This window comes from Equus asinus, chromosome 6 (genome assembly GCF_041296235.1).
Source record: "Equus asinus isolate D_3611 breed Donkey chromosome 6, EquAss-T2T_v2, whole genome shotgun sequence".
Classification (NCBI taxonomy): Eukaryota; Metazoa; Chordata; class Mammalia; order Perissodactyla; family Equidae; genus Equus; species Equus asinus.
Window position 1 is genome coordinate 55,570,952 of NC_091795.1, and position 15,276 is coordinate 55,586,227.

Below are 15,276 nucleotides of genomic sequence, written 5' to 3' on the forward strand. Positions count from 1 at the left end.
TGAAAGATACTTTTCAGAAGGATGGGCTCATATCCACAAGATAGCCTTATATTCCCCTTCCATATTAAAGATGGGGTCCATTAAGCTATTTACTTGCCGAGTATCTGCCATGTGCAAAAGCAATTCTCACCACTATCAAAAGAATTTGTTAATTTGTTTAAGAAAATTCAGATCTTAACCTCAGGGAATTTACCCTGGGAAAATGGTGTTGAAAACTACAAAGTTCCTAAGCAAATACAAATATTATTATTATACAAATTATAATAAAGTTGCTAAAGAAATAGAAAAGTAAAGGGGTAATTAATGTCAATACTGGCATGTTGGAGGAGGTAGAACCTTGTGCTGGTTCTTGAAGGAAGTGATAACTTTGGATTAATCTGGAAAGTCTGAAGAGGAACCTGAATCAGAGAAAGTGGCATAATCACAGGCAAAAGTAAAAACAACCAAGTCAAGTCCAGGAGGCGACAAGTTCAGATGGGCTGGAGTTGGGTAGTGGGGAGAACCTAGAGATGATAATAATGGGAGATGAGAGGTCTGCAGGCTGCTGTGAGTGCTTAGATGGAGGAACAACATAACCAAGAGAGCAAGAAAGATTGTCATGGAGGCTGTGTGCAGCATGCACAGATATGGACCAGCTAAGGAGCCTTGCGTACTCATGAGGCCAGAAAGTCCTTACACCAATATGGTAGATACAGAAATGGACACAAAGTCAGCAGAACTTGAAGGAAAATAATTGGAAAAGTTGATGTTAAAGTTGTAATCCTGGGTCTTAAGAAAAGTGGTAGTGCCTTGGGCAGTGTTGGGGAAACTAGAAAGAATTAATTTGGGAGATAAAGTGAGTTTAGTTCCCCCCCAAGTCTAAGATATCAGTAAAATATCTAAACTGATCTCTATCTCCATTCAGCTATTCACTTGCCAAGCATCTGTTGTGTACAAAAGCAACTCTTGGGTCTAGTAAAAGAACTTAAGTTCATTTGTTTGTTTACTCTACTTTTGCTCAATCCTTCCTGAAGCATCTCTCTCAACTCTGCATCTGATCAAATGTTTTCTTGAGCTTAAAAATTCCTCAGGGTCTCTTATCATTTAAAGCAGCACTTCTCAAGAAGTAACCCGTAGATGACCTGTATCAGAATCACGTGGGATGCTTGTTAGGCATTCAAATTGCAGGCCTCCTCCCCAGACCTACAGAATCAGATCTTTTGGGTGGGCTCAGGAGTCTGTATTTTAATAAGCACCTGAGGTGATTCTTAAGCATAATAAAGTTTGAGATTCACTCATCCTCAAAGTAGAATTCAGTTCCTGCTTGTCCCAAAGAAAGGCTTCCTAGATTTGGCCCTACCTACCTTTCTAACCTCAACCCCACCCACCCAGGAGTACTTGCGGCCCCTTCCTTCTTTAACGGTTTTGTGCCTTTGATCACGTGATCCCTCATCCTAGAGTTCCAACATCTGCCTAGAAAGTCCTGTAAGGCCCAATTCACTTGTGACCTCCCCCATAAAGCCTTCCTTTCCATCCTGCCACACCCACCCACAGCCTCAGGCAGAGCCCATCACTCTTTCCACATGCATACTTATATCAGGGCCCCTGACATCTTGCTCCAACTTATCTACCTGTCTGACTCCTCTTCTGGTCTGTGAGCTGCTTGAGGACAGGGACAAGGTCTTCACATCTTTGCATCCCAAGGGACTAGGATGCTGTCTGGTATGAGAAGGTACTCGATAGATGGATAGATGGTTTGCTCAGCGAGTGAACTAGGGAGGAGCTGTAGGAACTGAAGCTAGAAGGCAGGCCAGGGTGTGAGAGAGAGGCTGAGCATTCAGCTGAATAGGAATGATGAGGAAATCTAGGTGCTGGGATGCTCTAAGAAAATTTGGAGGGGCCTGCCCGGTGGCGCAGCAGTTAAGTGCTTGCATTCCGCTTCGTCAGCCTGGGGTTCGCCGGTTCGGATCTCAGGTGCGGACATGGCACTGCTTGGCAAGCCGTGCTGTGGCAGGCATCCCACATGTAAAGTAGAGGAAGATGGGCACGGATTTAGCTCAGGGCCAGTCTTCCTCAGCAAAAAGAGGAGGATTGGCAGCAGATGTTAGCTCAGGGCTAATCTTCCTAAAAAAAGAGTTGTTGATTTAAAAAAAAAAAGAAAGAAAGAAAAAATTTAGAGAGAAAGACAAGAGTCAAGGGCTGAAAAAAAGAACTCTATTGAATTTTTTTTTTTTGGTAAAATTAACAATGTGGAAGAAGGAGCAAAAAAAGAGTAGTCAGAGAGCTAGGAGATTAACATCAAGACAGAGAGAAAGGAATTCCAAGAAGATGGTTATGGGCCGCTGTACCAAACACAACAGAAGAGTTGAGGCAGCTGATGATTGAGAAGGGTCCCCTGAAGTAGTCCAATGCACAAATTTATCTTAAAAAAAGAAAAGTTAGAGACTGTTAAACTACCCATCTCATCATCTATCTAGGACTCCAGCACAAGTATTGTTGCCACATGTGTGAAGCTTTTAGAGGGACTTCTTAGGGAATGAATACTCAATTAACTGTCTCCTGGCCCCATCTTGATGTTCTCTTCACAGCAATGCACAGATGGATATGAGTGGGATCCTGTAAGACAGCAGTGCAAAGGTGAGCCAACTTCAAAGACTTCCCATCTGAACATAGCTTTCTGTCCCCACCTCATGTGTCATTCTTCATGTCCTGTTTATATTATACCAAAAAGGCATAAGCATATATTTACATGTTCAGTTTCCTCTCTAAGAAGATTCCTGACTTATTTTATTACTGACCACAGATATTGATGAATGTGACATTGTCCCAGACGCTTGCAAAGGTGGAATGAAATGTGTCAACCACTATGGAGGATACCTCTGCCTTCCTAAAACAGCCCAGATTATTGTCAATAATGAACAGCCTCAGCAAGAAACACCAGCAGCTGAAGCTGTGGGTGCAGCTGCAAATGCAGCCGCAGCCTCGGGTGCAACCCCTGGGAGTGTAGCAGCCAGTGGCATGGCAGCCAGTGGAGTGATGCCTGGGGGTGGTTTTGTTGCCAGTGCTGCTGCTGAAGTGCAGACTGGCCGAAATAACTTTGTCATCCGGCGGAACCCAGCTGACCTTCAGCGCATTCCCTCCAACCCTTCTCACCGGATCCAGTGTGCAACAGGCTATGAGCAGAGTGAGCATAATGTGTGCCAAGGTAAGCATGACTTACAATACTAACAAGAAAGTTCTTGCCCAAGTGCATATCTTAGTGAGAATGATAGCAACTCACATTTATATAGAGCTTCCCACTCACCAGACATTGTGCTAAGTGCTTTGCCTGCATTATCATATTTAATTATCACAATAATCCTAAAAGGTAGTTGCTGCTGGTATTATCATTTTACAAATGAGGAAACCTTGGCTCAGAGAGGTCATCAGTGGTTCTCAACCTTAACTGCGCATATTTAGAGTCACTTGGGGGCCTTTAAAACTTCTCCATGTCCAAGCCACACCCCAGCCCAATTAAATAACAGTCTCTAAGGGTGGGTTCCCAGGCATCAGTATTTTTTTAAAGCTCCCCGTGTGGTTCTAGCGTGCAGCCAAGTTTGAGAACCAGAGGTCACAGAGGTGGTGAGTGTGGAGTCAGCCTTCAGACCCAGGCAGGTGGGGCCAAAGTCACAGCTGTCAGAAGGAGCAGTCAGGTTCTTCATTTGGAATTTGAAATTGTGCTGTCAAGCTACTCCATAAATATCCCCCTTTGGATTCTCAAGCTTCCTTTTCATTGAACTTATCATTGACTTATTTTCCTCAGTGAGGAATAAAAAAATAGGACTTCTGCTTCTCATTACCTTTGAGGGAGTCTCCTCCGCTCACATTTATCTCTCTTTTAAGCTCCCATTTGAGCACATTTCGCTTATATCACTTGCACTGTGGCACCCTCTGCCTGGGTTTTTCTGTTTATTTTCACAAAGAGTACACATCACTGTGTATTCTAGAAACAGCTGTAGACTCATGTTAGCAAAGTGATAAGAATCTTGGGCTTAGAAGACGCGTACGATATTAACTAAATGGACTGTCCTAAGGGATTTTGTTTCCCTTTTCCTACTTAGCAAACACTTTCAGATTTGCCTGGTATGGAGATTGTGTTACTGAAATGGGCCACAAGAGCCCCAGACTCCTTTTTCACTGCCAGGGGTTGACTGGGTAGATCCCATATTACACCATAAGTGTCTGGTACACAATGGCCAATGGAAAGAACCCAGGAATTCTTACTTTCTACCTGCCCATGAATGAGGAAGAGAGAATCTTCCCCTCTCAACACTGAGGGGTTCAATGAGGATCACTTGGCTCCTGCATTTAGTGAAAGAAGCATCTTCAGGTCCCCTGAGATGCTTATTCACCCGTGTTGAGTTTTATCTTCTGTATAAAAGATAGGAGATTTTAAGTGGCTTATAAATGAAGTCAGGAAACCTATCATGCTCTGACTTTTATGATTTTATATTTTCCGTCCAAATTTTAAGTACCCCACATCAAGAGCTATCCCATGCCGGAATGGTGTCACTTTTCAGAGGGTGCATCATATTAGCATCTGTTTTCTGTTACTGTCATGAGTCAGAATTCCAATATGGATGATAAATGCTTCAGCATCTGCTTGATATTCCAATATTTAACTTAAGGGTTATGTTAAGGAGATAACCTCCTGCGGTTATTTTATATGCATGTATTTGAGTGAATATTGATTAAAAAATCTTGAGTTTATTTAAGATATTGACTTTAATTGTGTTATTTAAATATATAATTAGATTGGATAGATTGGAAGCTTTTGTGGTACTTTTCCTGAAACTGAAAAGTTTTGCTGAAATTTTTTTAAGTATTGACTTTTATGTGCTGAATTATTTTTCACATTTCAGATGTATATTTTAATAATACTTAGGAGAAAAGACGCAGATAAATAAGTAGGTCATTTCCCAAAGTAGTTTATAGTCCATCATTGACTATAATGTCCATCAATAGTGGTTGAATTCAAGAACAATGCCTAGAACTGAATGAAGTTCTAGAATAAAACATATTCAGGACTTACAATACACATTAGTTACAGCAGGAACTATAATAAAAATGAAATCTTAATTAATTTTTCTTAAAAAGATTTAGACTACCTTACAAAGAAAGTTACTTTTCACATATTAAAACATTTACAATTCTTACTTCTTTGGGAATTTTTTTTAGTTATAAGCTAAAACTATTAAATGCCTTGCTTATGGTAGATGCTAAATACATACTTACTGATTGTTTGCACACAGGGTATTTCCAACCCAAACTGTTCTGTATAATTCAACCAATTTCTAAAATTTGGGATTGGGGGTCTGTATCATTGAAAACAGGGTTAAAAGTTTTTTGGATGACTTAAGGCTTAAGTTGGATTTCTTCCCACCTCCCAATTTTGCAAAGTGCCCATAAATGTGGATTTACTTAATTGTTGATAAAAGGGGGTTATTTCATATGATAACAACAGAATAATCTGTCTAGGGAATCTGACTAACATAAGTCGAGTCACACTTGTGCCCGTTTATTATTGAGCTAATCAAACATGCAGTCCAGCTTCTTCTAATTGCCTGCAGATGTATGACATTCTCATTCCAGGCCAGCAGCACAAAATAATGTTTTATAACCAATATGAAAGTGTAGGGACCTCCGTTTAAAACAATAATGTGCTCCAAGGACCTATATTTCTGACATCATTGTGGAGTTTCAGGAGCCTTCTGTTTTAATAAAGATCTCCACTCCCTTTTAAATGTTACGTACTTGTCCAATAATCCAAACACATTTACCATGGTTGCTGGATCGAAATAAATGAATGCCTGTGGATGAGTCATATTTGTATTAAAATTATTTCTTTTTTCCACATATATTTTTGAACAGGTACAGTTTATCATTACATAACCTAAAGCTGAGGACATTTTTTATGTAATGGCTGAATCTGTACTGTGTTTCAGTGTTAAAGCCAACTGTGCCTTTGAATGCACTATTACCAGTCACAGATGGCACCTAATGATTTAATACCACTAGATATTTTTTAATATATTCTATTTTATAAATATATATTTTAACCAGTTGTCTGTGTTTTAACATTTAGTGAAAGCATGATCCTTTTCATGTATTTGTCCAGAGTTTTTTAATTTTGTGCAAATACAAGGGATTTAAAATGCAACATAACATCCAAGTATCAGTTCACAGTCAGCAGGTTTTTTTCAGGTAATTTTTGCAACTGAGGCTGCTGCTGGGGGAGCCATTTGCACTGAGAATTTCAAATGTCAGGTGCCATCCTTGGCAGCTATAAAATTACATGAAGACCACTTTGGTGTAACATACCTGGAGTTATGTATAAATAAAGTTTCAGAAATTAATTGTTTCTCAGTGAGATATCATCTACCTCAAAGACAAAGGATATTCATCTGCTCCAAAAAGAAGTTGGATGAATGGGGAATGTTTTATATGTAACCTATTAATGGCTTACTTTATTTTTCTACATCTTTATTGCATAGTCTCTATGTAATCTTCCTCAAAGGAGATGGAGTTAGAAATCACTAATTCAAGTTGAGAAAGGAATTTTTTATCATATATAACTTTCTAATAGCCCCACCCTTATAGGAAAAAAAATCATTTGGCAACTAGCAAGTAAGAGAAAGCATCAAATGTGCAATTTGAAGGAATTTGTTCACTTCATTGAACTTTCAAAAAATTCAACATAGGGTATTTTGTATAGCTGGTAATTAAGCCAAGACTAAACTCAGTCACGACTTACAGGTATTATTTCTAACTTGCTAAAGAAATTACACCATCAAAAAATGAATTCAGTACAAATGCCTAATGAAGCTGATTATGGAGCCAAATCCACAGTGCAGTACCTGGCTTCTATTCCATAAGGTGTAACTGAGAGATGTGAAACAGCCTAGGATTTCCAACCATCCCTGTCTATCTGAGACTGTCCTAGTTTTAAAACTGAAAGTCCCACATCCCTGGAAACGCCTGAGTCTTGGGCAAATGGGATGGTTGATCACCGTAGCACACACCCAATAACCAAATCTCCTGCACCTCACAGCCAAGAGTGAGAAAGTCCCAATGTTGGAGCCACTTTTTCAGGTTAAGGCATTGTTTTTCCAGTGAGACTGTTTTTTCCTGTTTGTTTTGAACTTTCAAAAACCAGGCTTCATTGATTTGTTTATATTTGGACGGAGCCTTTCTTTGCAGTTGTCAGGGTCTCACTTGCCAGTTTGTCATAGAGCTGGTTTCTACATTGTTCTAGATCAAATGTGTAGGATATCTGGACATTAGCACCTACATAATAAGATACATGTCGTACTATAGTTAGCTCATCTTTCCACATTTCTGCTGGGAAAAATTTTACCACACAGCCAAATTAAATACAAACCATGTTTCAACTATAAAGCTTTGTTGCCAAAATTTTTATTTTTTTTTCTTTTCAGCTGTATTTTCAATGATTTGATTTGATTTTTATCATTATTACCCATGATGCAGGAGCAAATAAAAAGCTAAAACGAAAAAAAAAATCCTTTTATAAAGCCTAAAGGAACAAAAAAACCATACCCAGGGTTAAAAAGCTCTACAGACTTGGGGACCATCTATTATCTTCTGCACATTTCTTTATAAACATAAGGATAACTAAAATACTATTTTGAAAAGGAAAGAAGTTATTATTTATAAATCTACTTAAAAAAAGAAACTTGAACTAACATGTACAGATTCTCAGATGCCAGGGACGTCTTTCTTTGACTTCTTTCATTTGAAACTTAAATGATCTCATATTCTAAAGAGGATTTATAAATTATAGTGTAATAAGTAGCTTAGCATAACTGGCATTGTCATTACTAAACAGCTTTCAAACACTACCCTTTTGTAGATCCTCACTAATGTCATTAAGGTCTCTGGTTGCTTCAGTTAGTTTTGTGAGGAAATGTCTAATTTTTTGCATGTAATTATATAGCCCGTGAAGAGCTTTGATCTCAGAAAATAGATATTTTGCAAAAGGAAGACTGTAATTGAGTAAATTATGATATTAACAGAAAAGAATACTTCCAGCAGAAAGTAAAATGAGTATTTAGCCTGCTTACAGTTTTTCATTGTTTTCAGTTGTTAATTACCTTTGAGTATTTGAAAATTCTCAATAGGCATACAGATGGACAGGAGTTGAGTTTATAGAGAAAACCCAATCATTTTTTAAATAAGCTGATGTAGTGTAATAGATATGATTGATTTCCTCCTGAAAAATCTAGCATTGTTTCATAATTTACTTTTCCAAATACTGGAACCATCAAATTACTAGTTAATTTAAGACTCATTTTTAATACACATTTATGAACAGTATGTATATGTATCTGATTCATGCACAGTCAGGAAGTATCCTTAAAATTTCTTCATAAAAATTGAATGACAACTATTTGAGGTGGAAGGATGGAAGAGGTCAGTATGATCACTCTTCTGCAACAAAAGACTCTACTATGTAACTACCTAACTCAATGATTCCCAAAATGTGGTCCCCAGACCAGAAGTATTAGCATCATCCAGTAACTTATTAGACCTGCTAATTCCTGGGCCCCATCAGACTTACTGAATCAGAAACTCTAAGGATTGGGCTCAGCAATCTCTGTTTTAACAATCCCATGATTTTGATGCCTGCTCAAGGTTGGGCACCAATGCCCTAATTTAATCTTAACTTCAAGAAGCTGCATTCAGTTACAAGAATCAGAGGGCAGGGTCATAACACTTTACATGGGTTATGGGAAATAGTGAAGAGAAAACATCAAAAAATATACATTCTGCTTCTAAGATAGAATAATATTTCTGTTTTACATCTCTTACCTTTCTTATTGTCATCACCAGTACTCTGATCCCTAAACATGAATGGTCATGAGTCCTGCTTGGGACTATGTCCCTGAACCAAGGATACGATATATTCAATCTAGAGGATATGCAAATGTGATATACTATAACTGCCTGTATTGTCAGCAGGTGAAACTCTAAATTATGTTCTGGCTATGGTAATGATTGATGCTAAGAGATACCCATACCTTCTATAAGCATCCCCCTTACACTCATGGCACAAACTTGTGAGATGAGGAAATGCTGGGTTTGGAGGTTCAGTTCATGTAGAGTCACAAAAGAGAAGGAGGTTGACTCTGACTTTGGCCTTAAAGTGTCTTTCAGTTACCAAAGTGATAGGAGATCCATCCAATAGCAGATGCACAGCTGACATCTCATTCTATTTAGACTCTGTGAATATTATCAGATATTAGAAAAGTTTCACATAAGTGTCTTCTGTTCAATTTAAACTTGATCAAAGATTTACTTCCCATCAAAGACAAGGAGATTCTCGTTAAAACTAGTTATCACTTAATCTGTGGAATGAATTTCCTTCTCCCCATAGAAGCAACAAGAAGCAGATTAAAGTAGAATTGCAAGCCTGGGTAACTTCAGGAATGTGCACTGGTACTGGCTCATTATTTCCTTCTCCAGCAGAAAGTCTCAAACTATATTCTCTGAAATCAACAAGTTGCCCCATTTGTAAGGATTGCCTTTGCACTTTTTGAATTACTGGCACAATTTTATTCTTTAAAACCAAAGAGTAAACAAAATTTGTCCCAAATGTGTTTGATTTTGCATGAATGTACAAATAAGTAATTCATGCCACATCTGAAATTCATTAGCATGCTTCTTTTTCCAGGAGGTAACTGCAAATTGCATACTCAAAAATAAAACTGATCAAGAAAACTGCATTCAGATACTGGCAGAAAAAAATGGCTGTCATTGCAAGCATTTAGCCACAATGGCAGGCTTGTAGCTTGAACCTAAATGATTTGCAAACATTTAATAAAGATGAAGTGAAATGACATGAGAGGATGGCTGAGTGCCAAGATACTGGAAGCAGCATGGATAGCTTATTGTTGTCAATTTCATATGACCACAGATTAAAAGGAGGGTGAGACAGGGAATCAATGTTATATAAATGTGTACTAAATAGACTAAAAAACTTGAGATTTAGGCTGAATTAAATTCTAAAACTTGGACTGCCTTTCAAATACTTGCACATCTGTACTTGTCAAGGGTAACCAGGCAATATCACATGTGAAATTGACCAAACAGAACACAAAACCCTTCAGTTAGTGTTCAATAAATTCAATCAAGTTTGAGAACCACTTTCTGTTGTAAGGCACTTTGATAGAATCAAAGTAGAAGGAAGGAGTGGTCATAGTCCTTAGGGAACTTGGCATCATCAACCCATGAGTTATAAAATAACAATAAAAGAAACAAACAGCAGTTCTGTAAAGTAACACATAGGACATCACAAGAAGTACATAACGAATTGCCAAAAGTAGAAGTAAAACCAGTGTGTGATACAGGTATCCTTGAAATTTACTAAAATTCATATTTAGACAGAAAAAGAAAACATGTCTCCAGAAATGTGGTCAAGAACAAAAGTTTGGTTCCTCCCTAGAACTGGTCATTTAGAAGAGAATGATGAGGGCAAGTCAAGAGGTCTGATAAGGAAATTAAGATTCAGGCAGCAGAGGAAGTAACCATCCTATAGCCAAGAAGAACAAACGAGAAGCAGCACTGTGTCCATGTTCCTTCTGCCCTAGAGTGGCTTCCCTGCACAGTCCCCCAGAAGCAGTGTGCTGCTGATAGGAATGCTAACGAGGTAAGGAGTTGGGGTACTTGGAAGAAGACCAAATCAGAAAGTATACATGATGCTGAACCACTGCACAGCAAACATCCATGACTGGTTCTGTCCTCAACACATGTCCCCAACAAAATACAAATGTGTTCTCTGGCTCTGTCTAAATATCTTCCTGAACTGTGTCCCATTTTACTTATTATGAGTAGGTACTAAGCAAATGTTTTGTGAGTGTATATCTGTATGTGTTTGTTTGAATAAATGAATGGTTTTTAATCAACAGAGAACTCAGGCTTAAAGTTTACTCTGAGTTCTAAAACCATCCTTGAAAATGAGCTATTGAATACGATAGGTATATAAAGTATATTTCCCAGCTATATGTGTTATCAAATTTCTCACTAATAGTAGAGGTCTTAGATATCTTGTTCCCATTTTAAACTTAAGCCACCTGAAAGAAGGAGCTATAAATTCTATTCACTATATCCTGGATAATTAAGTTTTTAACAAACATTGGTGAATAAACAGGTTGCCTTTATTCCTAGAGCAAGACTAAAGTTGGAAATACTAGTTATTTTTACTGTCAAGCTGTTTAAACAGCAAACTCATCACTTTATCAAATATATCTTTCCTCAGAAATCTAATGGGAAATAATGAAAATACAGTTGAGTTTGCAGTGAAATAATCACAAAGCTGGAAAATACTTATGTGAGCTTTGTAATATCATGAAGAAACTCGAGGTACTTTATGAAGCTCTACAAAATAAGAGTAAGAAAGGAAGAAGGGGTCAGAGCAGTCCATCTTGGTCATTTCCCTTGACTGCAGGCCAGAAATTACCCTTTTAAAATCTACTTTGTTTAAACGCTAAAGGGTAGACTCCAGGAAAGTCACTTAGTTGGGCGTAGGTCACTTAAAGAAGCGCTGTTCTGATCTGGTCCCAAGGCATAAAGAGCTGAATTGCTAGAGAAGTGAGAAGGAAATCCATAGATCCCAGGGGGCCAGGAAGAAAGAACCCAGCTTACTGAGGGCCCCTTGGGAGCTGATAACTAGCTTATACTTTAACGGTAGGTGACATAAGAGTGTGAAGTAGGGAATGGATCCAGAACTGACCATAAAAGCTGTGTGTATAGCTTTATGTCTGCCCAGCTAAAGTGAAAATCATAATGGGAACTGGAACCGCCTTTGTGCATATAGTTAAACCTCAAAAAGCTCCAGGGACTGTAGTGAACTAAGTTTTGTACTCTAAACAGCTACGTGTGCTGCAAGGAATCTAATCCTACTCCCCTGAGTGGAGGTGTGGAACACAATCCAAAATGGGAAACAACTCAAGGGGTCCTAGTCAGTGTCCACCCAGGAGACCAGGTCCATCACAATCTAGATTAGGGAAGAATTTTTGTTCAATGGTGATTAGTTAGATTTCACTTGTGAAATATTTTGTAGCAAAGCCCTCCTATACATACATTCACAAAACAAGTATGCCATTAAATTGTCATTGACATTTCTACTATTAACTAAAAAACTGAAGTGTCTCAATATTTTTTAATATGCCAAAATTATGAAGAGCAGTATAAATTTTTCAGAATCTGTGATCAAATCCTTCAAATTTTTGTTGACTTGCAGAAGCTTCTTATAGAATTAGTTCAGCTTTAATCATTCTCCTAAAATATGTGGGCAATTTAGGTATCTGGCATCATTCAACTTTGCAAAACCCCCCAATGAACTTTTTTCTAATCACTGCTTTTCCCAATTTGAGGCCTGAAGAGATACTGTTGTGTAAGATGGCTTTTTCTCCTTATCCATGTTCTTTCCCGAGCAGTTTGTGATATCAGAAGATACCTCATCTAAAAAAGAGAAAGATATTCCAAAAAAAGTTGTTAAAAGACATCTTAGAAACCTGCCTATGCAGGCTAAATGACCTTTTTCTTGCCTAGATTTAGTTTATTCCAGCTATTTACACTCACATGGGCACACATACACATACCCACTCAAGTTCATGTCCATATACACACATGTGCACAAACATATAACACACCATTATTTTTGGTAGGAAAGTAACATGTATGGAAGTTAAACTGATCAAAGCTGATAATTCCTCTAAAATGTTCCCCTATCATTATTCCCATAAAATCAATACTGGAAACTGCTTTCTAAATTCATGTGTTTACCTATCACAAGAGAATGGGGCACCTTGGACAGCTACTACACTATTTTAATCAACAAAGAATTTTGTTAGATGGAATATAGAAAGGGTCAACAAAATATGAGTGATGGTGTTAAAGTGTAACCTCTAAGGCTCTTTGTCTTACACTTTGGCAGCATCCTGGTCATTTCTTTACTAATTGTTCTTAGAGATTTACCTGGATTCTATCCCAACCCACCTTTGTATTCTATAATGAGCAACTGAATTTTTAACAAAATAAACTTTTTAGATAGACTATCATAGAGTGGATTAGGAAATAACTTATCTGGGATTGACATTGAATTCCTAAGCTCCTTCATTCTTCAGATGTTGGTAAATTATATAGTCAGGAGGTAGCCCAGAATAAAACTTCACTCAACAAGCAAGGCAGAAAATTCCAGTCATTCATGATTAATTAAACTTCCTGGTAAAAGCTGTGGGCCCTTTCTGTAAAAGTAGTTCATGACCTAGCACATCAGAAGAACCCTAATCCAGGGAGTGAGCCAGAGAAAAAGTCCTCCCGCACAAGCTGGGAAAGATGCAGGGCTTTGTCCGGAACCTCAATTGCATGATCTCCCTTCTTAAATGATGAAAAAAACCTAAACTAATGATAAAAAGAAGCTAAATAAAAGAAGCAAATTTAATTGTGGTGCAATTTAAGTAGCTAATGATAGTTCTAAAAAACCAGGGAAGATTATTTGGTGAATAGCTCATTCAAAAAAAAAAAGTTAAATAGCAAAGCCATTGTAAATTGGAGTTCAACTCTTAGTAAACTAAAAAATCTTCTCATTGATTTTTCAATTTAGGCAGAAAAGTGGATTGTGTAAGCAGACCAGAGCAATAGTTTCCAATAAACCAAGTTATCACAGATGGTTCGTACCCCAAATAAACTGTCAGAATATCACTCTATTAGAAAAAGAGCTTGAGCTATTTAGTTGTCATTGTAAAAACCTGCCACAAACAGCATTAGGATTCTAATAGAGAGTTTTAAAGAATTATTAGAAAATCTAGTTATAATATCAAAGTCAGGAGTAGGCAGAATTACACATTACCAAAAGTATTATGAATTTGTATGCTTTTCTTGGTAAAATACAGTTTCTGGTCTCATATTAAGGGAACAGCTTATAGTGATGGGGAAAATAAGAAAGACCTCAGTAAAGAAGATTTCATGAATTATTTGATTAAATATGAATGGTGTTTTGAATATTCTCAAGAGCTTAAAAAATCAAGTAAAGGTCCTGAAAAGTGGGCAAAACTAATTGCAAGCAATAAGCCTGCCTATTCCTCAGTGTAAATCTCAAATTAGAAAAGCAGAATCAGTGCAGATTCAAATTCAGACCAAGCCTTTGCAGTTGATTCAAAGAGCTACATTTAAAAGTGATTCTAATAGATGACACACCACTGTTATGTCAACTCTATTACTTAGCAGAAAGAAAACACCATTTCTCTTAAAGGAGAAGAAATCATTTTTCTTCTCTGTTACAGTTAGGTGAACCTTTTAACCACAAAAATCACAACTGGGTAACTGTAGTCACTGAAAATTCATGACTTAAGTGTTCTTTGCCCATTGATCAATTTTAAATAAATATCACATATTATTAGAATGAAACAGTGAAGCTGGTTATGAGACTTCCCTGGCTCCTCTGTTGAGTGACTCAAGTAACGGTGCCACTCGCCCCCTAACATCACCTACCATCACCACACACCACTCAGTCTGAAAATCAGTCATCTAAGGAAAAGCAAAAATGCAGTGAACATCTGTTAGGGTAGAGGCCAGGACTGTATTCACACATTTGTGGAGAAAAAAGCAAACTAGAGCAAACAGCTGAGTCATATCCTTTTCTTCCAGGAACTTCTTCTTACCCTGAGAGACAGGTGCAGCTGTAAGAGGAATGAAAGTCAGAAAAAAAGAGATGTATAATGGAACTGGAAGAAAGATAAAAAGAAAGCAAGATAGGAGAGTAGAGGACAATGAGCAAGTGTAAGACTATACTAATCGAAAATAGGTTCTACTGAAGTATCTCATAAAATAGTATTACAATTAGCAACTTTCCACCTATGTATATATGTGTAAGTGCATATTTCCCTCAAAAGACTGATGAAAGAAAAAAGAAAAAGTGGCACTTTAATAAATCAGTTTTACTGTTTTTATAAAATTGGCTAGAGGAATCTTTAAATTTGGGATTCAGTTGTCTAATATGTTTTTGAGAATCTCCTACTTCTGTGTGTGATAGACCAGTGCTTCTCAAACTTTAATGAACACACAGATTACCTGGGGATCCTATTAAAATGAAGACTCTGATTCATATGTCTGGGGTGATATCTGAGATTTCACATTTCTAACAAGCTCCCAGATTTTGATGGTATATACAGATCCTATCTTCCAGTAGCTCACACTTTGTGCTTCCCATCAAGAAGTTGATGTCTAGTGATTCTTCAT

General features: G+C 37.6%; 1 protein-coding gene and 1 long non-coding RNA gene across 5 annotated transcripts in view; one reads left to right on the forward strand and one right to left on the reverse strand.

The window, feature by feature from the left end:
• Positions 1 to 15,276, reverse strand: part of LOC106832303 (uncharacterized) — a 387,667-nt gene that overhangs the window by 153,551 nt on the left and 218,840 nt on the right. The gene's annotated exons all lie outside the window — the stretch shown is intronic.
• The window catches only part of EFEMP1 (EGF containing fibulin extracellular matrix protein 1), a 58,603-nt gene that overhangs the window by 3,389 nt on the left and 39,938 nt on the right, over positions 1 to 15,276 (forward strand). For all 3 annotated transcript variants that reach the window (XM_014843026.3, XM_014843027.3, XM_070512078.1), the window contains exons 3-4: positions 2,568 to 2,616; positions 2,783 to 3,184. In XM_014843026.3, coding sequence (XP_014698512.3) covers positions 2,568 to 2,616; positions 2,783 to 3,184 — 451 coding nt within the window. The remainder of the gene's footprint in view (positions 1 to 2,567; positions 2,617 to 2,782; positions 3,185 to 15,276) is intronic.